The 23,294-nt window shown below is 35.5% G+C and overlaps 1 protein-coding gene across 1 annotated transcript in view; it reads right to left on the bottom strand.

Annotated features, from left to right (window-relative positions):
- Nucleotides 1-1,484: 1,484 nt before the first annotated feature.
- Nucleotides 1,485-23,294, bottom strand: part of SNTG2 (syntrophin gamma 2) — a 145,850-nt gene continuing 124,040 nt past the window's right edge. The window contains exons 17-19 of the mRNA XM_040058173.1: nucleotides 13,720-13,812; nucleotides 9,597-9,707; nucleotides 1,485-1,616 (exon numbers count right to left, since the gene is read on the bottom strand). Of these exons, the coding sequence (XP_039914107.1) occupies nucleotides 1,485-1,616; nucleotides 9,597-9,707; nucleotides 13,720-13,812 (336 nt within the window). The remainder of the gene's footprint in view (nucleotides 1,617-9,596; nucleotides 9,708-13,719; nucleotides 13,813-23,294) is intronic.

Below are 23,294 nucleotides of genomic sequence, written 5' to 3'. Positions count from 1 at the left end.
TTACTCTGTGCCCAAGCTTTAGGTGGACAGAAAAGTATCCGTTTGAAGTGCGTGCTCCACTGCAGTCTGCCGAGACAGCTTAAGACCTGAAGGAGAGAATTTAGGTGACTAAACTTAAGCACAGAGTTTATGTAAAAACACTCCTCACTTGAGACCTTTTAAGGCTCTAACCTCTTTTCCTTAGGATACAGTAACCTTAGGCTATAACTTTAGCAGGACACCTGACAAGACTCCTAAAATTTAGAGAGAACTTTGATGAATTCATTCCTTATCCACGGCATCTACTTAAGTTATCCTACGTGTTTGATTTTGATAGTTTTATTTTCTTGATGCTGCCTCAAAAGTACAAATGAAGAAACCCAAATCTTCTCTCACAAGAACTTGCAATATTTGGGGTGACTTACAGGGAATATGCCCTAAGACTAAAATATCTTCCTTTTAAATCTTTTTTTTCAATGGCAGGAAGCATTATCTGTGTGTTTAAGATTATGATTTCAGAAGAAAGGTTAGGCATATATCAAAAGTAAAACAATATTGTTTCCTCAGCAAGGACAAAATCCACTATACTTGAATATAAGTTAAGGTTAAAGCTACAGGAAAAAGAAAGGCAGATGTCCCCAAAATATTTGTTTTGTCATGTTCATCTTATTTTGGAAGCATGTTCCTCCAAATAAAAGCTGTTCCCAAGCATACAGAGCATTACATCAAAGGATGGTGTCAAGTCAATCTACAAATGAACAAATAAACAGGCCATGGAAGCTTTATTAAAAGATAAGAAAACCCTATGGCAATTTTCTTGAAACTAAGGGTCTGTAGTCAGGCTTCTCAGCTGAGTCTAAAGCTCTTCACAGCTGATCTGCCATGATGCTTAAATACACACTTAACATTACCTTGCACATTCACTGGGGCTACTGAGCATCTACTTAACTGTGCTCCTACATCTGAAATAGAGCATTTAGTGTTTTGCAAGAGCTAAAATCTCAGGCCTTGAAAGAACCCAACCAAAGAACTACAATTTTTCAAACATACAGAAGGAAGGTGAAAATTCAATTCCTACAGCAGTGTCTTCAATAATTAGTTATTTTCTACAGTGAAGATTGTAGTAATTGTCTGTATACCCAACACTTTTCAAAACAGCTTTATAGGCCAAATTTTGGATGTACACTTTTCAAATGTCACTCCACATTACTGTCTAATAAGGGGGAGAATGTATCATCATGAGGGCAGAAATCAAAATGACTCCAAAAATATTTCTGAATGAATATTCACTTAGAATTTTAGATTAATACTGAAGATGACAAACTGACAGTATTTTTTTAAGTCATAGATTCAAAATAATTATCAGATTGTGAAAACTCTTAACATTACAGATAACACAACTATAGGCTTCTTATAAAATCACGAAGTTGCAATATTGTGAATGAAATAACTACTTTTGTTAAGAAAATAATTTATTTTCCATAATCACAACATGTAATCTAGTATCAGTTACTGTACATATATTTTCTTGCAATACTCTGACTGTCTATGAATACTGGATCCACAGATGCCACTTTTGCTGCTATAAAGGAGTGAATACAGTGTAACACTGCCGTCAGATCCTGAAATTCAAGTTCCTAAAAGAAGTAAGAGAAAAAAAGGGAGAAAATTTGAATTCAATTTAGGTTTATAAACATTTTACATGAATACAGAGCAGACTAGTTAGAAAAAAATAATGGCCTTAATGAAAATTGAATTTGTATAGGAAACTGTAAAATTAAAATTGGTAAGAATAAAAACTGTATATCCATACCTTGTTCATGGGCAGTGCCAGGTGTCAATTTAGTTTTCACTCTGTGCTACTTTATTTTTCACGTTGTACTCAACTTGGACAATGAAATCAGTCAACTTGCAAGAACATTCAAATATTGCAACAGAATAATTCAGGCTGGAAAAGATCTTGAAGATCACTGAATCCAATTATTAACCCAGCACTGCCAAGTCTACCAGTAAACCATGCCACATTTACACTTGAAATATCTCCTGAGATGGTGACTCAACCACTTCCCCATGCAGCCTGTTCCAATGCTTGACAACCCTTTTGGTGAAGAAATTTTTCTTAATATCAAGTCTAATATCCTGGCACAAGCTGAGACCACTTCCTTTCATCCTATCATTTGTAACTTGTTTCAAGGCAGTTGTAGAGAGTGGTAAGACCTTCCCCGAGACTCCTTTTCTCCAGGTTAAAATCCCCAGCTCCTTCAGCCACTCCTCAAATGACATGCCCATTCAATCCTTCACCAACTCTGTTGCCTTTCTTGAAGTGAAGGGCCCAGAACCGGACACAGCACTCAAGGTATGCCCTCACCAGTACCAAGTACAGGGGATAATCACTGCCTTGGTCCCGCTGGCCACACTATTGCTGATTCAGGCCAGGATGCCATGAGCCTTCCTGGCCACCTGGGCACACTCTGGCTCATGTTCAGTTGCTGTCAACCAGCACCCCCAGGTCCTTTTCCTCTGGGCACCTTTCCAGCTACACTGCCCCCAGCCTGTAGCACCACAGGGGGTTTTTGTGACCCAAGGGCAGGGCTCAACACTTGGCCTTATTGAACATTATTAAAGTATTGGACAAATTAAGGCAGTATTAAGGAGGGCAGGCTGAGGAAATCACATCTTTTGTCAGCCTCTGAAGGAGAGATGAGAAGCCAGAGGCAGGGTGAAAGATAAGGTGAAGTCACACCACTCCTTAATGATAGAAACAAACATGGCTGGGTATGAAATTCATACACACTGATTCACAAAGAAAGAGAGAATTATTCCTAAACAGTTCTCAGATTTGTTTGACTTTTTACAACATATTCCATCTTCTGTGCACAATTTAACTTTCTTTTTCCCTATGAACCCAGACTAACAGAGTGATGGTCCAACACAATGATATGTAAATATAATATAATATAATATAATATAATATAATATAATATAATATAATATAATACAATTAATGTAATGTAATATAATATAATTAATGTAATGTAAAAAAACATGTTCAATTCAAGTAATACCACTATGCTCAAAGTCTGCAGCTGTTAAATATTTTGTGGGAACACCTGAGACAATTTTCAACAATCCACTGGCTATCTAGTTGTTTGTTGAGACACACTCCCTATGCTTGTTTTTAGGCAATAAGCAAAGCACTGGACTTCTGCTTTTTCTGTAACAGAAAACTTCACAGTGTGCTCTAAACAAAATTGACCCAATATATTTGGAATTCAAACTCTGCCAGAAAACCTCACCATCACATCATTTTGTTATCCAAGGCCAGGTATTTACTAGGCACAAGTCATCCTACTACTAAGAAATTGTTCACTAGTATTTGCGGGGCATGATTTTGAGACACTGTTTGGGGCACAACTGGGAAAATTTTGGGAATGGAGGGACCTGCAAGCACAGCCTCTTCAAGGAGAGTCCAGGGCTGCCCTGTGTTCACATACAGCATGTTCTAGGTGGGTCCAACTAATGCACTGCTGGGTACAGCTGAGCCCCACAGTGAGGCAGAGGTACATCAGGGTAAACAGTTGTAAGAAAGGGCAGAAAGTTTCTCAAAAAGGTAACAAGGCCAGTGAAGTAGGATGTGCTCCATGGCAGAGCAGGTAACACCCCTGAAGGAACTGAAACTGATGGAGAAGCCACAGTGGAGCAGAGGAAAGCGTAAATGTATTTAAGCCCATGTCATCTTTGTCATAAATTCTGGGGGCAAAAAGCTCCTGTTTTTTTCTATTTTAAATTACATTTAACTGAAATTTGAGGAGCAAATATGGGAGGAGGTTTCTTAGAATTAATTTTATTGACAGCAGATATTGACTTGAAATATTAATATAAATTAATATAAACCCTTCTAGAGAAAAACCCCTACAATGCCACTATTTAAATCTCCTTATCTAAGTTTTATAAAACTAAACTAATGTACACAGCCATGATTGTTATGAGATATGAGATATGAAATAATACAGGCCTCAATACATAAGTTTTGGCTCCATCAAATGTTTTACATCTACTGAAATTCCATCTTCAAAACCAAGAAATAAAAAAATATGACCATTTCAATTTATCTTAGATTTGCTCCAAAATCAACTGAAATCACCCACCAATTTCACCTTAGGTTCTGACACTCAACACAGTAACCAAACACAACCAAACAGAGAGAAGGGAGCCCTTTACAGAGTTCGCATTTCTCGACTCCGGCTTTATGCACTTCCAATATATAAATATTTATGGAGATAACCAAACAGAGGTAACCTAACACAGACTGTAGACAGGATTTCAGACTGCTCTAACAACATTATTTGGAGAGCTTTGGGTTTAGGAATGGGCAAAGACCAGAGTATCTCATCACTGTGAGTCAGTCTTTCCCAATGCCCCAACTGCAGATTCCTCTCTGTTTCCATCACAGTTCAGAGCATGGATCAAAGTGCAGTAACCCCTCCTCTGTATCTGAGAGAAGTAATCTAATCGGTTGTGAATAACCTTTTGAATACTAATATGCTCGTGTTTCTGTAAGATATAATCTACAGAGAGGTGGAAGACTAGCAGTAACACTAAACTTTATGTGACAACAACACTATTTTCTGCAGTTAATACTTCAATTCCCTCATTTTTGGATTATTTTGGATTATTTTAAAAGTTATCACAGAGCTGAAAAGCAAAATGTGTGACATATAAGCACTCCTCATGCAGTTTACCAGCTGGTCCACTCTTGTCTCTCACATCTTCACCATTTTATGTTAGGTTTGTGCAGGGATGAGCAATCCTCTGGGATCATAAACCAGGAGCAGAGCTCTGGAAATGTCTTGCAGACCTAAGTTAGATGCAGCCACCTATGGTGGCATCAGAAAAGTGGGGCTCATCTGAGGCCTCGTGCACCAGGACCTTCCAGAAATGAAGCTTATCACAGCAGTATTTGATTCAGAAGACCACTAATGGGGTAAGCATGTGGAGCTTTGTGTCTGAAGGATGTTTGATGCCTGTGCTGGCTGCCTTTGCAATCCTGCAGCCAGCTAGTCGGGCACGGATAATGAGGAATAGCCACACATATCTAAGGATCAGCTGGGATAGGAATTTGCTTGCGTGTAGGTTACAGCAGGGAAAGGGGAAGAGGACTGGGTGTTTGAAAATATGATTAGTAAAAGGTAATGATGGCCTTCTGACTTGGGGTAATGTAGAAGTTGCATAGTCTGAAGACTGGGACACAATAACTCTTTGCTATCTTGAATACAGTTTTATAGGTGAAAATTTAGCCTCTTTAGCTCTGGAATGTAATATGAATTCTTCCTAGAAAATAACTCTAATGACAATTCATTCAAACCAATACATTGGTCTGACAGTTTATTTTTTTTTTTTTGAGTAACATTTCTGTCTGTACTCAGTCAGCCAAATCAGTAACTCAGCATTTTATTTGTGCTTTACCATCTAACAGCACCATTATGTTTGCTTTCCTTATCTGAGTTTTTCTGCCTCTTTTTTTCTTTAATTGAGATTGTCAGTTTTTAAGGAGAATCTGTGCATGTCTAATATTTCAATAACCAAAGTTATTTCAGTTTACTGTATGTACTGTAACAAGTAGATTAAGTACAACAAAGGCACTAGAAGGAATACACTGAGAGAAGAACACAAAAGATTGGATTAAAGCAGTGGGAGGACAAGACTGCAAAACTTCCTGCTGGTACTGAAAATATAAAACATGAGCACACTGCACTGACCTCCTTCACTGTATGTGCATAGCCAAGGAAGAAAAATATATGCTCTTATTATCCACCCACTAGGAGAGGTAGCTTCATTACACATCATAAAGAGCTTGACAGGCCTGTTGCATTATTACCATGCACACAATTTTGTTGAGAACTTCTCAGAGCTGTTGAATCACTATTTGAACAAGACATGAGCCTGTATCACATAAAAGGCAAATAATGGAGATGCTGACAGATAGTGTTATTGTGCCCTGCACATTTCATGATTTTAAGGACATTGTTAAGTCCCAGTGCATGTTATTTGTTGACCAGAATAGAACTATTACCACTGTATTGTTCAAGACATGTTTTCCAATCAGACTGTGTTGGTTTTTTTCAGTTGTTCTGGTTTTTTGTGTGGGGTTTTTTTTTTGTTTCATTTTGTTTGTTTGGTTGGTTGGTTGGTTTTGGTTGTTGTTGTTGTTTTGTTTGTTTGTTTTTCCCCGGGTTAAAAGCCCGAACAGAGATACACATATTTTAGCTCCAGACAACACTGAAGTCAAAATGGAAACCAAAATTCTAAATTTGGTTCTGCATCTCAGCAAGTATAGCAGGTTGCCACATCATGGATATATGATGAAACTTCAATATGGCTCACATAGATGACAATGATTTCTTATCTTGCTTCAAAAAATATTTGATACTAAGTAAGATGAAAAGGGAAATGCTCAATTAAAATATGCTTGAGAAGAAAGTCTTAACTTCCAGATATACAGCTTTGTTTAGCAAAGGGAAATAAAGCATCAACACAACCTGGAAGTATTAATATTTTTTTTCTTTTTTAGAGCAACCTTGAAAATTTGGGTAAAGAATATCTATTATTATTAAGAGTACTTGTAATTTCTCAATACTAAAGGCAGGGTAGGTTCAGGGAATTACAGAAGTGGGAAACTATACAAAGTTTTAGGGATTATGAAAAACCTGAAGGAGAAACAACTGACAGGAGTCTTTTCCTTATTATCTCCTTTCAACAGAAAACTTTCTAAATGGAGGAATGTATTGTTCATCTAAAAGTAAAATGCACAGGAAGAACTTGGCTTAAAATTTAGAAGCCAAAATAGAAGAAGCAACATCACATCTAGCTAGCGAACAAGACACAAAACCAGAATCCCCAAATGTGATTTTTTTATCCCCAAGAATTCATAATAATATACAATTAGACATAGTCTGGAAAATTCTTTTGCAACCTTGACCCTCTGTTTTCTGCCAAGGGATCATAAGTCATCTGCATCAAGCTTTCTTTCGTGTATAGGGGCTCATTCACCTGGGAAAAATGCAACTTCTATTATTTGATAACATTTTTTATTCTCTTTATTGGCTGCATTTCACTGTACAGCACCATCTGGCCCTATGAAATCTCTTTCAGTGCAATAAACAGAGGAAAATACTGGATTGTACTATGGGTATTAGTGCTGGGCATTTTTCAGCCAACCTGTAACTCTCAAGTCTAAGAAATTATACCATTTAGGTGGTGGTATATATTATATACTTGATTACATATACCAGTAATCTAAAGTGGAGAGGCTGTACAGCAGTGTCCCAGTCTCATTTAATGTGAAATTCTAGTGGGTACATTGCTCTTTGCAGAGGCAGTTGTAAAAGGTGTAATCACTGAAATGCTGATAAATGCTCAGCTACTGAGTATCAGCCTTTCCTCTGGCCTTTAATGAGCTTTTTTTTTGGATCCTCCACCATTTACAACACATATGTACATTTAGGTACATAGATATTAAGAATTTTCTATGAACCAATAACTTATCAATTTCCATTTGATACTTTCAATGTACCTCACAAATCTTGTGAATTTTGCCAATTATGTTTTCATTAGAGCTATGTGAAAGAATAATTTTTAATATTTGAACAAATCTGTCTCCTGAACAAAATCTACTGCTAAAGTATCATAAGGACTCATTTATAATAATTTTTCAGAAAATCAAATTTTCATAAAAATGCTAAGATTTACAGTTTTTTTATCTAAAGACTGAAATCAGGTAAAACCAATGAAAACCAATCTAATTTGCACAATAATAATAATAAAAAAAATAAAATTTTAAAAATCAGATTGTTTACTGGGGAGGCTGTTAAGCCAGACAGTGTTAATACAAACATACTCCTCAGGAGAGAAGCCAGATAATAATATAAACATGCCCCCTTAAAAAGGGAGCAGTTAGACCAGACAGAATATAAACACAACCCCCTAAAGTAGAAGCCCTGGCAAAGAGCTCTCTATGTTACGGTGAAGAAATGTGCCAATCAGTTATACCGTATTGGTTCTCTTTTACCCCAGCCGATTGGTCCGTTTTGGATCCTCCCCCTGATTGGTCCCTTTCCCAATTCCTCTCCCCATTGGCCAAGTTGTGAAACCCCACCCCTAGCTACCCTATATAATCCCACTCGCCTGGCGCTCTCAGGCTCTTTCCTGCTCCAGACCTGTGGAATAAAGAAGCTTTCCTGGAGATCAGAAAGACCCTGTCTTGCTCTTACTCCTGCATCACCTGGGGTGGCAAATGCGGCTCTGCTGTTTAGGCAGCTCCTCAAAGAGCAAATCACTTTGCACTTGAGAGTGATGCACTGGAGAGAAAATCACTTTGCACCTAAGAGTGCACAAAGAGCTGAATCACTCTCTGCCTGAGAGTGCCTGTGCCTCCATCAATCTAGGGGGTCTTTGTAAAGACGCTTCTAGTGAGGAAGGTTGCGGCACCTTCACCACCCGACCGTGACAGTTTAACGCAACAGAAAGAGGAATGATGCAGTATTAAAGTAATAGAATTCCATTATAGACAATGGAATTGCAGCCCTTGGGTAATCACACAACAGGGACTATATAATGATTTAATGCACAGAGATACATAAAGCAGTTTATGCATGAGTACAATCTTCCTGTCTGACCTGGAAGAAGTAAGCTCTCTGCAACCGATGATCACTTATAAAATGAAGATAGTAGTCCCTTTCTGTCTTCAAGGACTACTGTGAGAAATGAAATGGCAATACCCTGCTACTAGACAAATTATTATATGTTGTACCTTTTGTAACAGATATTGTAATATCTTTTGCAGTAGAGCCAAGAGGCAACTCAGGTCAAGCTTGTCAATGAAATCCTGAATAATTTACCAATACAGATGTATAAAGGAAGATATATTGCATGTACTGTAACTTGATGATAAATAAGGAAGGTTATGGCCTTCTTCCTTACAATTTTTTAAACATTAGAAGGATAGGTAATAGATACATTTTGTCTATGGTCACTCTAGAAAAATATCACTTTATAAGTTACTTTAACCTTCCAAATCCAGGAAAGAGTATTTGAAACTTTCATAGGTCTTCAGATAATTTTCTGTTGTTTCACTGGCTTTTGTCAACCAAAATCCAGTTGAACCACACTCTTATATGTCATATCATACCAAAGTTCTCCTTCTTTTTAAAAGCACATAACTGAAAAACTGTCTATTTCTTTATTCAACAGCAAGCTTGGGATCAAATTTTATTTTATCTTTTTTAAATGCAGTTTTTAGAGATTCTATCTACTATAGGTTGACAGAATAACATCAGAGAATTTATCTTTTTGAGAGAGTAAAATGCCATCATAACACAACTTAATAACAGGTTTGGAGAAATAGCGCAAAAAGTCTATGGGTATTACGTTGCTTCAATGTAATCTATGGGTATAACATCAAATAAACTCCACTTATTGTGGAGCTTCTAAAGAATCAGCAAAAAAGGATAAGCTGTGATGTGTTCACCATATGCATGTCCCAGTAAATGGAATTTCTGATGCCTTGACAGTAATTTTATGTCATGTTTAACTAAATTGAAAAAGAGGATGTTGCTTACCTTAGTCTCAATTTGTTTGGTGTCTAGATTTTGAAAAAGCAGCTTTACTTTTGTTTTCCCATCATCTGATGAGCCTTTGAGCTGAGAAAATTTAAACCTCCATAGCACATTCTAAAGAAAAAGAAATTTGATTAAGGACTCTCCTACATGTTTTTACATAGAAGTATAGAATGATTATCAATATTTGTGTACTAAAATAAAGCAGTACAGCAGTAATGCAGTGCATGATAACAGGCTCTTTGCAGAGAAATTAAAATTAACAATTCTGTACCCTTTGTGAAAGCAAAAGATGCAATATTAAAATTCACTAATTAAACTATTTTGAAATTCTCTGATATGTGTTTCAATTGCCTACATAGCATAAACATGGCAAAAGCTTAATTCCATAAAGATCCATGAGGATCAGTTTCAGTATGAACACAGTTCCATGTCATAACTTGATCTTCCATATTTCAGCTGGGTCATTTGCATAATGTAGATAATTGTGACTTACACAGACATTGCAAAGCTAAACTTACTGAAGCGTGAAATGCGGCTTGAAGTTCTCAAAAAAGCTACAGAAATGCAAAAATATTATTATTATTGAATGTAGTCTCAGAAACCACAAAAATGTGTCCTACATTACATAATGGTTTGTAAAATATATGACTTCTAAGCTTCATGGTCTCCCACAGGTTTATGCATGGCATCTTACTAGTGTTGGCAAATTCTAGATATGACAGATGTGCTCTAATATTTATGGAGACATTTAGTAAAAACAAAAATTGGGAAATCATTCTTGAAATCAAGATAATTTTCGGTATTTATTCTAATGTTTTCTATTCATCACCTGAAAATGTATAATTACAAAAACCCACAAGGTAACAACTTGCACCCGGACTTCCTGCTGATGTTTCCTTTAATGCCTATAATCTTAATGAAAATTCTCTGCACATGTTGAAATGTGCTTCAGTGCCTGGACACTGCTGAAGAAGCACAATTTAAATACTTGGCAAGTTATTTCAAAAGCACACATGGAAAAAAGTTTGCTGTGTTCCATTTTCCAACAGGCCTCTTCTCAAAATATTTTTTTTTAAGTAGAGCAGTGCTACCACTGGTCTCAGAACCCTATTCTCAGTTTAAAATGAAATGTCCTATAAATAAAATCTATCTCCTGGCTCCCTGCAGACATAAATGTCACCACCTTCTTAGAGAGATAACAGATGAAGAAAAACTGAAGTATGCTATAGCACTGCAATGGTGCTAAACTTTACATTTACAAACAGATTTTAACTGGGTCCAGAGGGCCTAATTAGACCACCTGAAAAGTGTTCAAAGCTTAAATTAGTTTGGCTCAAAACAGGATAGATGAATGTTTGCTATGTAATATAACTGCCAAGGTGGAGATGAATCAAGAACTTAGAAACAATTTAGTAATAATAAGCATTGCTGGAGTCATCATCTCTCTCAACAGTTGACACCAAATGGGAAAGATGAGAAGTAGAGAGGACTGGAAGACAGAAGAAAATGCACACTTTGGGATCCCTTTATATTGGAAGAGCGGCTGGAAGCAAGGGATGGGGAAGATGAACCAACCAAGCCGATAAGAAAAAAAGAATCTCTACAATGAGATATAAAGCAGATGCAGGCTACAGAAGTATCTCAGTGATGGGCCCAAAAAAGATAAAAGCTGAATGAATTAAGCCCATAAAGAGCCTAGAATAGAATATGAAGGAAAAGAAACTGTTCTAGAAAATATCTTTAAAGATATATTTCTTGTGCTGGAGAGACGAGTGAGAATGTGGGAGAGAAAAAACCCTGCAGACGCCATGGTCAGTGAAGAAGGGGGAGGTGGTGCTGTTTCTGAAGGACTGCACCTGGTGGGAAGGACACACTGGAGCAGTTCATGAAGAGCTGCAGCCCGTGGGAAGGACTCATGCTAAATTCTGGAGGACTGTCTCCTGTGGAAGGGACACCATGCTGGAGCAGGAGAAGAGTGTGAGGAGTTCTCCTCCTGAGGAGGCAGGAGGGGCAGAGAACACATGTGGTGAACTGGCTACAGTACCCATTTCCAACCTGCCTGTGCTGCTGGAGGAGATAAATAAAATGGGGAAGCAGAGAGGGGTGGGGGGAAAGTGTTTTAAGATCTGTTTTTTATTTCTCATTAGCATACTCTGATTTGATTGGCAATAAATGAAAATAATTTGCCTGAGTGGAGTCTGTTTTGCCCCCAATGGTCACTGGTGAGTGACCTCTCCCTGCCTTCATCTTGACCCACAAGCCTTTTGTTGTTTTTCCTCTCATTTTCCCAACTCAGAAGGATGCCAGGGTCAATTCTGCACACTCCAAAGCAAAAATTCTTGTGCTTTTTATTTCAGAATTCGTAATAAGAAGGCCCTTTTAAAATTGCTTTTCCAAGTGTGAAAAAAGACTCTTTTTCAATGAGTACATGAGCTGGTTGCCCAAAATTTGAGATCCAGATTTAGAGTCACAGAATAGAGAGGGGACTGGCCCTTTTTTAAATAATTCTTTTTGAACACCTGCTGGGGTATAAGAGCATTCTTTGCATAAATAGAAAACCATAAGTTTTTCATTAACTCTAAGAAAAAATAGGTTCTTCAGTAAAAGTGCTATGTCCCTAATGAACTGTTAATTGCTTGATCACTTTAAGAATCTTTTTTGCATTGGTAGGAAATATTCTGAAATAGCTATGCATATGGGAAAACACAGTAAAGTTCAGGTGACAATTATGTGAAGTAAGATGAACTGCAGAAGTCACCCATTACTGACTCACTCAGGCTTAAGGATGCAGAGAACACCTCCATCTCTCACACAGATGAAGAAGAAATGCACTTGAGCTCTCCAGAATTTTTACCACTTAGTAATGGCATCAGTCTATCTGCTGTTATTCTATGTTTCTTCTTAGGTAAACAACGTTTCATCTAAATCCTCCTCATTATCAATACTGAAGGTAGGTACTGTGACACAAAGTCCTATTAATAGAGTAAGGTTATAATTTTAAAGGTGGGAGTACATGCAATCATTCTTCACAATTAAAAGAAACCCTTTCTATAGGCTAGAGAGATTACTTCTTACAGTTACCTTATGGTTACGTGCAAAATGTGTACAATTGTGCAAAAAGCAGGATTCCAGAATGCAGTATCACCCGAAGGAGAGAAGGCTATACAAAAGTATTTTCTGAAATTTTATCCTGCTTCATGAGATGCACACTTAATTAGTCTAAATTTTCATGCAATTTTGGTCATTGTTTCTTTGCACTAATATTTCAATAGATTTAAAAATTTGGGGCATTTTGGCCCCAAACTCACAAAATGCCAACATGCAAAAACTAGATCCTGCATCAATATTTCAAAATGCAGTGCCTTTCCTCTTTTTTCAGAATGACTGACTGAATTTTTAAAAAATAATTGAGAAGACAGACCTTCTGCTGTACAGTTCTATGAATGCAGAAACATTTTTTTTGTATAAATGTTTACTTCTACTGTCAAAAAAATGTAAAAATCCACTTAGAATAATATACATTAAAGGACCACTATACAGAAAATAGTAGCATTATAGACAGGGCTTGGAAGTTGGCATGTATCATTAACCATTCCCCATAGGCACTTTCTATACAGCCATTGTTTTGCAAGATAAGTGCATGTAATCTTTTAGATTCTGACTTTGAAAAACATTTGCCTTTATTCTATTTACTTTAGACATGACCTAAATTTCTTATGATGGAAGAATAATTAATACTATTTTATATCTCTGTCTTCAAAACAAATAGAATCAGGTGACATTTCATTTTTTTTTCATGACTTGTAATCTTTTATAAATATTGAAGTTTCTTCATTCTAACAAACCAAGTTCTCTGCTAAATATAACCTCCCTTTGTTTTTATTACTTGAAAAAGAAGTTACTTTTTTATATCTTTCTCCAAAATGCATCTTTACATGCTATACAAATACAATCACCCCTTTCAAGTCCCAAACTGGTTACATTTCAGAAGGGCTAAATAAATAATAGTACCTTATATTAGAGGAATAAATACTGGATATAAGCATAAAGAAAATGCAATAGATGATAACTTCAATAACTGTAAAAAATACAGAGTTATGCTTTCCTTTTCTTTTGCTCTTACCTTCGTTTTACTGTCAAAACAGGTAAATCCTAGAGCAAAGTCAACTGTGAAACACAGGGTATCCCCTTGCCAACTGCACATATAAGTTTTAGACTGAAAAAAAAAAGTATAATTTTTGAGAGGACAACCATCACTGTAAATTCTTTAATTAAAATAATATTTTATGCAGGTATTTTTGGCTGGGAAGACACTCACCTGACAGCACTGGTACTGCTTTATACTACTGTGTTTGAAACTGGTCAAAAACATCTGACTGTAAATCAGCGTCACATCTGTCAGCTAGACTTTAACTGAAGGCCTTTCACATTTCAAGTCACTCTTCTACAAAATTAATATATTCTTGAAAACCAACCCTTGCAAAACGCAACACAGAACAAACAAAGCCGAATCTGACTACTCTAAACTTTTGGAAAACTGCTTAGACCAGAGCTATTAATGACTTCTGATATCACTTCCAGCAAATGTGCAGGCAACAGTGCCTATATGTTTAATCATTGCAGTCTAATAGAAAAGCATTCGGTCTGTTTGACCTCTCCATCCGATTTAAACTTTGTAGAGAATCCTTCTATCTTACAACACCTTTCAATTTGGGTCTGGTGATGTGCCAGCACAGCACTATGTTAGTGTTAGTTAATGCTATTTAATATTAGTAAGCTATCACATCTTAGTTAGCACTGATACTTGATAGACACTGCTATCTATACATCAATTCCATGATAACCTTCAGATTAGAAAGGAAAAACGTCTGTTTTATTAACAAAACTCAGAAGTTCTGGTTAAACTTATGAATAAGCTTTACAGTAGAAAGTCAGTTAAGTCTTTCCAGGCATTTTTAAGGCTCACTAACTTAGGTTTATGACAGATTCTGAAAAGACATGAACAAGATTTGTTGTAGTATGGAGCAGCCTTATGACATTCATTGCTGACAAACAGTTACTAGCAAAAAGCCCACTGCCTTCAGCCTGAGTAGACATCAGATCCCGTCTCCAGTCTTTCCTTGCCACACCTTATCAGTCCTTTTTAAGATGATACCCTTGTGCCTTCTTAAATTTGGAATTTTTTTTGTTTCTTTCAAGGAAGTGTTACTTCACTGGCATTGGATATATCATGAATCTCAATGTTGCCTCATGCTTAGACATTTGTTTACACAAAATTTTTGTATCTGGATAGTTTCTTTTAATTAAAAAAAACCCCTTTTACGTACAAAAATGCTCTAGAGGAGACTGAAAGCATTAATAAAACTTGCTTAAAATGCAAACCATCATTTAAGTTGTTTTTTTAAAAATTTTTAGTATAGTCTAAAACTTTTGGATGATTGCAAAGGTTTTTTCACTCCAGTATTAACAAAAATAGTTAGTTATACTAAAGTAAGCATTTTTGAGTTACAGTTATGACATTTTAAAAAGGATTTTGAAAGGGCTAGGAGTAGTATCAGTTCATAAGTGCAGATTAGTATTATAATCATCTCCACAATAATGAAGATGTATAATATTTCTGAATAAATTAATTCGCTCATTGGTTGTCAAAGATCATATTATTTGGCATTTAAAAAGATTTCAGTGATTGATTTTCAATTAGAATGACATTTACATATCCTTACGTTTAATTCAGTAATTAAAAGGTGGCATTAAGCACCAGTCATAACTTATTCTCTATTATTTCCCAATTAAAAAGGTCATACTAGCTGAGCTCTGACTGAGCAAAGCAATTTTTAAAATGAATAAAATTAGATTCCCATAATGTGTAAGCATCTAATTGCTCAGCCATGAATGATGAATACTAAAATGAACTATGCACAAATAATGAGCTTGGAGTACATTAAAAATATTCAGTATTGGGAAATAAGGGAACCAGTTTGGAAATTATTCACAAATACCAGAGATAAACATAATATGTTTCATTTTCACTGTTACTAAAAATAGATACGTGTTTTGTACTTACAAAACAGACTCAGAGTTTTCTTTACAACATAATTAATTTGTATTTTGCCATATAAATTTAAAAGCCTGCTCATGGCACCTCCTCAGTAACTTTGAACAGGTTCTCTGAAAGTTCTAGAGTAAAGACCCTCATCTCAATTCATTAACACTAGAAAAGAGCCTTATTCCTTTCCATTTTTGCCTTTGGAATAAGATTCCCATACATTTGCAATTGTGATCACCCTTAGCTATCTAGAAAAATTGTTTACATGGAAAATTAAACATCAGAGGTCTAGGCTAAGCTGCCTTTAAGTGAATTTTGCAAAAAAAAAAAAAAAGCCCAAAAAGTAGTGCTGCATATTAGCCAACTTGCTAAGTCACAGTCTAAACAACAGAGAGAAGAAAAGGCCTCATAGTGCAATAACTAAGAAAATTGTACTATACAAACTAGATCAATCATAAAATCTGAGCCATGTAACAATCCATAGCATATTATATTTGTAATAACAGATAAATAAAAAAACTTTTACCTGTGTAAGGTCCAGGTATCAGTATCTCAATGCGTGTTCTTTTAACTCATGAAAAGATCATTCAGTTGATAATATCACTGTTCAAATAGCAAAAGAACAGTGTATCTGACTCATTTATGACAGAATTCCTCAAACAGACCTCCTGTCACTGATCAGAAGACTCTTGTCTATCTCTGGCCCTGGCACCTTTCCTGCAAGACCCTGAGGGCCTTAATACACTCACTCTCTTTCACATAGACAGAGATTTCCCAGAAATAATTCAGCTTTTAACTGTTTGGTGGTCAAGAAACAACCGTGCATAGCACTTAGTGCTGTGATCTAGTTAACAAGGTGGGCATCAGTCTGGTTGGACTTGATGCCACAGATCTTTCTCATCAGTTTTTACAAAAGGACAAGGAGAAGGGACAGTTTGCTTCAGTACTCTAAAAGAAAGACTGATGTAGACCTCTGTCTAACAGTAAGAGACATTACAAATATAAACAATGATGAGCCAATTAATTCCAAAACCAGCTTTTATAGTTGCGAGTTACTATGACTCTCAACCTCAGGGGAGAGAATGTGTTTGTAAACAGATCAGCTAACACAAAAAGAAGGGCTTTGAACTCAGTTTATAGGTGTTAGGTACCGAAGAAAAGAGGTGAGTAAACTCTCAAACTGGAAAATGAATACATGGAAAAAGACAAGAGGGACTTATTTCCACTCAGAGAGGAGAGCGCAAATATACCTCAGGTGTGTTAGAGAGCCTGAGGGACAAACAGAAAGAGGGACCACTTCACGGGAGTCACCATGCTGTGGTGAGGCCGAAGCACAAAGACTGGGTCAGTAGCAAGCACCACTGCAGCCCAGACACAGAGGTTTGGGGAAGTAAAGGCAAGGACAAGGAGGAACCCTCCTCTGCAGTTTCCTTCTGTGTGTTGGTGTCCTTGTCCACATTAAGCAGCAGAACAATGGCAGAAGGAAGCACACAGGCCCCCCGGATCAGAGAGGGCTTCTGATTTCTCCACCCACGTGGGTCCCCCATGTAGGGTAAAGCTGTAAGCACATTTGGTTTCTTCTGAGACTGGGCAGTTAAAATGCTTCTAAATAAATCATTACATGCAATAGATTATTTGCAATAGACTTTTGTTGCTGAGTTTATTGCAATGCTTTAGATGAAAAGCTTAAATTTGCCCAAGTTCTGCCACAGGCATTCAGTGTAGTATCTCCAAATTCTCTTTTGAAGACATGGAGTCTTTAATGTTAGTCTGATGTGGGATTGTATTCTGTCCAAGAAACGGGTTCAACTTGATTTTGTTTTCCAGTAAAATTCTTTAAAATCAAGATTAATAACAATAACTGTCAGGTGAGATAGCACATTCTGAGATCATCAACAAAGATTATTAGTAAAAAATACCATTTAACATCATTATTTAAGAATCAGGGCACCAACCTTTTCAGTCAGTACTCCTTTTCCTAAGTTCATGGCAAGTTTTCTAAGTCTCAAGTGAGACTCAGGGATGTTGCACATCTAAGTGTAACACAGAAAAACGACATAGTGTATATTCATTTCAAAGGAAATCATTTTTACAGCTCTAATGGTGTTGGTCCTAATATCTCATTAGATTTATAGTTTCAAAAATTCAGCTGATGATTGGCTACAGTGCAGTTAATTTTTGTCTTGAATGAAGGAAACCCTCATTTTGCTTTAACTACAGCACTGATATGCAATATATTCATCAATTTTGGACTCAGCCATGTTCTACTGAGCAGGAATTTTAGTGTTTTTAATCAGCCAAAATACAGAAATAATACCTACCTTCTAGTCTAAGTGAATATAAATTGGGCATGAACATTATTTTGCTTGTTTATTTTCCAAAAAGCAATTGGCAAGGCGGCAATACCATTACGCTTTCCTGCTTGAACTACATATTTTCCCCACCATGCTACCTACTTTATAGCTATAGATATACATTTGCTCTAAAATGAGCTGTACAGGTTTATTACATGTAAATGGGACACACAGACATTATTTCTCACTATACTCATGATATGGAATTTAACACACACTTTCTAAAATGAAATTATGACCAGACAGCACAGCATTTAGGCAGTAGCCATACCATGCAGTGCACATATTGCGTACTGTATCAACTTACTTACTTTAAGTTAAAATATGTTCTATGTGTGGAAATAATATGCCATTGACATAAAAAACTGCTAAAATCTTTCTGAAAATTTGCCTCTTCTTAGGAAAAGTATTTACATTAAAATTAAATTATGCTAAGAATCCAAAGAATATACTTTTGGAGTAGAAGACTGCAGCATTGCCAATTTGAACTGATAAAATTTTAGCATCTTCTGAATATCACTTCTACTTGTTTCTTTTTGTTTCTGAGACCAAATCCCTCCCCACATTGTATTTAATATTTTTCTTAATTTTTCTGTCAATGTCAGTAAAAACTGGGAGGAATTTTGTAGGACTTGTCAGAGGAACTTAAATGCCTGAAAGAGAGAAGGACCTAAATGATGTGTTCTTTTATTCTGCATTAGAAATAAAATAATGCACATTAGTTTTTAAGATACAGTGACAGGGAGAGAAAAAATTATACTAACAGCAGATGGCTTGGAACACACATTCTTGCATTAAGACTTCATACAGCAGCTTTTTACAAGCTTTTACATCATACAGGAGTGACAGGAGCAAGGTGTCTTAACACATCCAATGTATTTAGAAAAACACAGAGTTTGGTAAAAACCTTAATATGGGACTAGATATGTTAAAAAAAAAAAAAAAAAAGTCTTCATGAAAATTCTACTTTTAGCATTAAAAAAATCCAAGCAGAATGTGAAAATTAATATAAGAGCAACCAGAGTTATGGTTGTACTGAGAAATACATATCAGCCCACACATAGAGAGCATACTAGAAGGCAAAATTAAACCCCTGAACACAGCCTGCAAAACCTTCAAGAGTCTTTTTGCATAGAATTACTTGTGCTAAACAGAAATGCTTTCTAAACTCTTTGAACAGCAGAATCACTGAATTAAAAATGCAGATGCTTTGGCTTTCTCATATTAAAAAAAAAGGTATTTTCACATAAAATATTGTATATATAATCCCTTTTTTTTTTTTTTTAAACAAAATGTTCAGAACATGTTTATAAAGTATACCGAAAGCATTGTCACTCTGAATTCACATTATATATGAGAAAATGAAGCAACAATGAAATCTGTCATTCATCAAAAGCATGAATTTTCAGTAATTTCATCTAGAACAAACTCCCAAAGCTCAGGTATTTTCCTGTTCCAGATATCAGTAAAAAAGGATCAGTGAAATAATTTCAGTGAGAGTGATCAAATGAATATCACCTTCACTTAAAAACTGTGGTAGATCCACTTAGTTGCCCACACCTTTAAGGAATTTTTCATATCACAATTAAAAGTATGCTGAACTTTGATAATTACGGATAGATACAAATAAAACCACTTCACTGAAACAAACCTGATCTGATTAAAAATCTTGTATATGCCTTCAAGATCTGCTGTTGCTGCAGCCAAAGAAATTACATTTTAAGATCCTAAAACGACTCTTTTTTTGCATACCTTGCTGGTATCAGTATGAAAAGTGCATTCTCTTATAAAAGATGGCACTGTAATTGGATGATTTCAAGACGACATTATAGTTTGTTTTTTTTTTTTTTTAAACATTTATGCACCTTTGTGGTTGAGCATATATGTATCCAAGAGACACTCTGGCAGTAAAAATAAGATTTTTCAAAGGACTCAAATGATGGCCCATTATATTTTTACTGAATTTCAAAGAAACCTTCTACTTATTTCAGTAGAAGTGAGACTAGCTCAGTGCTTTAGAAAATAATACCTAGATTTTAGACACCCACGTTTTAAATGCTGGCTTTCTCAGCATACTGCTTGACTAGAAACTTTTCCCTTTAGGTCATCTATTGAAATAACTGATCTATTATTAATTTTTAATTTGTAATGCTCATGACATTATAGAGGTTAACTGCAAAAACGGTTTGCTTAGTAGAGAACTCATTGGAAAGATTGTCTTTTCAGAAACTTTCGGCATAGGCATTAAATCACCATTCAGATATTAGGAATACATGTACATGTGGGATGAAGTGAAATTTACTCCACAGGGAATTGTGTTCCTGTTGGAAGACTGATGTGAACTTGTAGGTTCAGCTATTACTTGGCAAGACAGATAATGTCATCAGGTCCAACCTGGTCTTGGACTCCTTCAGGGCTGGGACATCCACAGCATGGATGGGCAACCTGTTCAGTACCTCACCACCCTCCTGTACAGAATTTATTCCTAACATGTAATCTAAATCCGCACTCCTTCAATTTAAAGCCATTCCTACTTGTTCTATCACTATGTGCTTGTGAAGAAGTCCCTCACCAGCTCTCCTGTGATTTCTTCTTCATTCAACTCTATAAGATCCACAGGAAAATAATAACAAAACTAAATTCCCATGACATAATTTATATCTGAATATTTGAATTTATAAATAAACATATGTAATATACATAATATAAAATTCTTTCTATATAAATAAATGCAATTTTAAGAATATCTTCTATTTTCAGAAATAATGATCAATGTTTTCTATTAATCATGTTTAACATACAGAATACAGAAACAAGTTTGAGTCCAATAGCCTTGTAAATTGGTACATTCCCTTGCTGTTTTAAAAATTCTAATAAATGCATTGCTTGATTTTCATCTGTAATGTAAACAGTTGAATTATTAATAATTATTGAAAATGTATTTACTATTAATCTGTAGGGTTCTCAGAACCTTTCTTTGTGTTAGAGAATGATGGGGTTTTTGCATCAGTGTGAAAATGAATTAGAATCTAACACTGTTTCTAAAGGTGACCAGCTAAATTGGAAGTGCAATAAGTTTTCTGTGCATAATGAAAACAATCTAAAACTTAATTGTGTAATTAAACTGAGTGCTTCTTGCAACAAACTGGTGAATATCTTTTAATGACACTATAAATCTAACCTAATCTAAATGCTTTTTAATATCTCACCTGAATATAAGGAGAATATTTGCTTAAATGTTTGTCTCAGCAATTAGTTCTAAAATTAGCATATGGTGGTATTTCCATTCTTAAAGGAATGGAAAAGTTTCATATAACTCTGTTTCACATATGCTTTCCAATCATTACATCATCATCATCATCATCATCATCATCATCATAGCACTGCCAACTGTATTTAATATTTTTGTAATTCGATACATTATTTGCAACTCACAAGGCATATGCTGTGATCAACCAATCACATTTTATTCAACCTCTCAGGTCACTATGAAGAATTAATAGAATCATAAATATCCAATAGCGGATCATAGAAATGACACGATATTAAGATTGCCTAATTTCTGCTAAGTTTTGTCTATTTAAATGGATTTCTTTTGGCTCAGAGGGTGGTTTAGACTACTATTTCTGCAGCACCACATAATTCCCAAAGATGCCCAGAACCAATGAATGTGTTTGTTTTGATGGCAGAGTTAGAGACAGCCAAAGTTCTTAGCATCTCAGGAGTCAGGCAGTTGTAAGAGTTAAGATGTGATAGGTGAGTGGAAAGATAACTAATCTCTGACCAAGTTCCAGGGGACACAGTCTCTAAAATCTATTCTGATTACATCTAACTTGAGTTGTAGTAATATCAATTCAAAATGCCACTAAAGAATGATTAGAAAACACATTTTGTACAATATTGCATGAAGAAAATACAGGAACTGAACTTCTTACAGGCTGTCTGGATATGAATATCACAAACCTTTCTGTTTCATCTAAATCCAAAATCTTCAATTGAATTTGAACTATTCACGCTAAAAAAGTAGTTTCAGATGGGGCTAATTCCATGCAGCTTGACTCCCATACACTGGGAATGCAAGGAATCCATAACCCTGACCAGCACACATCACTAGTTATATTCTTAGTAACTTGTTGAACACTCAACTTTAGCAAATATAAAGGCATGTTGCTAAAATATGCATTGAAGTTCAGTTAAAAAAAAATAAATTAGAAGCCATTTGAACATCTATGTAAGGGAATTTCTCTGTCTAGCTCTCAATTTTGAAATAATGAAGAATTTATAGTTATCTCCAGTGGACAAAATAAATGCCTAACTAAATTAATTTTGGCTCTTTCTTGAGCTGCTCAAGATGTGGGAACAAGTTATCCACTAATTTGGTGAAAATATGAAGTCTTGAAATCTTAGTGCAATTTTATGTAGTACTTTCTTTTTGATCTTTCATCATTATATGGTTTTATATACCATAGAAGCAAGCATGTGATTTAAAATATAAACACCGCTTTTCATGTTATGAACCAATTATTGCTTGTGACTGGTTAGTAAGTAGCATGTATACATACAGTCACTATTACACTGTTACTTTATTCAATATAGTCAACTGAATGCTTTTAAAGAGAAAATTATGAGAAAAAATACTGGCTTCCTCGAAAGGTTATTGAGGTCAGTTGGAAAGAACTTAATCACTTCTGTATGTCTTAAATTAGTTGTAGTGAACTCTTTCAGACTATTTTTAATAAAGATATGCATCTAAAATTAAGTAACAATCTAGAGCAAACAGTTGCAGTTCTTGTAACAAAGAGGTCACACAGATTATTTCCTGAGCTGCGAAGGAAGGATGAGAGGGAAGAATTACATGGAGAAGTTTTATAAAGAAAACTTTAAACCCATAAATCTTTACTAGAAAACCAAGAAGTGAAACTCAAAACCTGTCAACAGTATTCTGAAAGGATTTTTACAATGAACAATATATGTTTAATGGAAAGAAACTTCATTTTCTTAGATTAAAATATTATGAATACATTAGAAGTTAATTCAAACTGATTAACTAGCAAAATCTATGAAAAGGTATTACAAAGAAATTAAAAAGATGGATAGAAGAGAGGATACCAAAAAGTAGCCAGGACCAGACATTTAATGAAAAACAGTCCCATCGAGGAAAAAGACATAGACATATAAAGATGAAGAAGAAAGGTTATTGAGTTAACCACTTCTTCAAAATAGTTACTTGATTTTTTGGTTGATTGCTTGGTTTTAGTCATCAATAACATAATTGCAGATTCTTTCCGTATTTCATAC

The sequence above is a fragment of the Hirundo rustica genome, chromosome 3 (genome assembly GCF_015227805.2).
Source record: "Hirundo rustica isolate bHirRus1 chromosome 3, bHirRus1.pri.v3, whole genome shotgun sequence".
NCBI classification, from domain to species: domain Eukaryota; kingdom Metazoa; phylum Chordata; class Aves; order Passeriformes; family Hirundinidae; genus Hirundo; species Hirundo rustica.
Note: the sequence above shows the minus strand (reverse complement) of the source record. Positions and strands in the feature narration are given on the sequence as shown.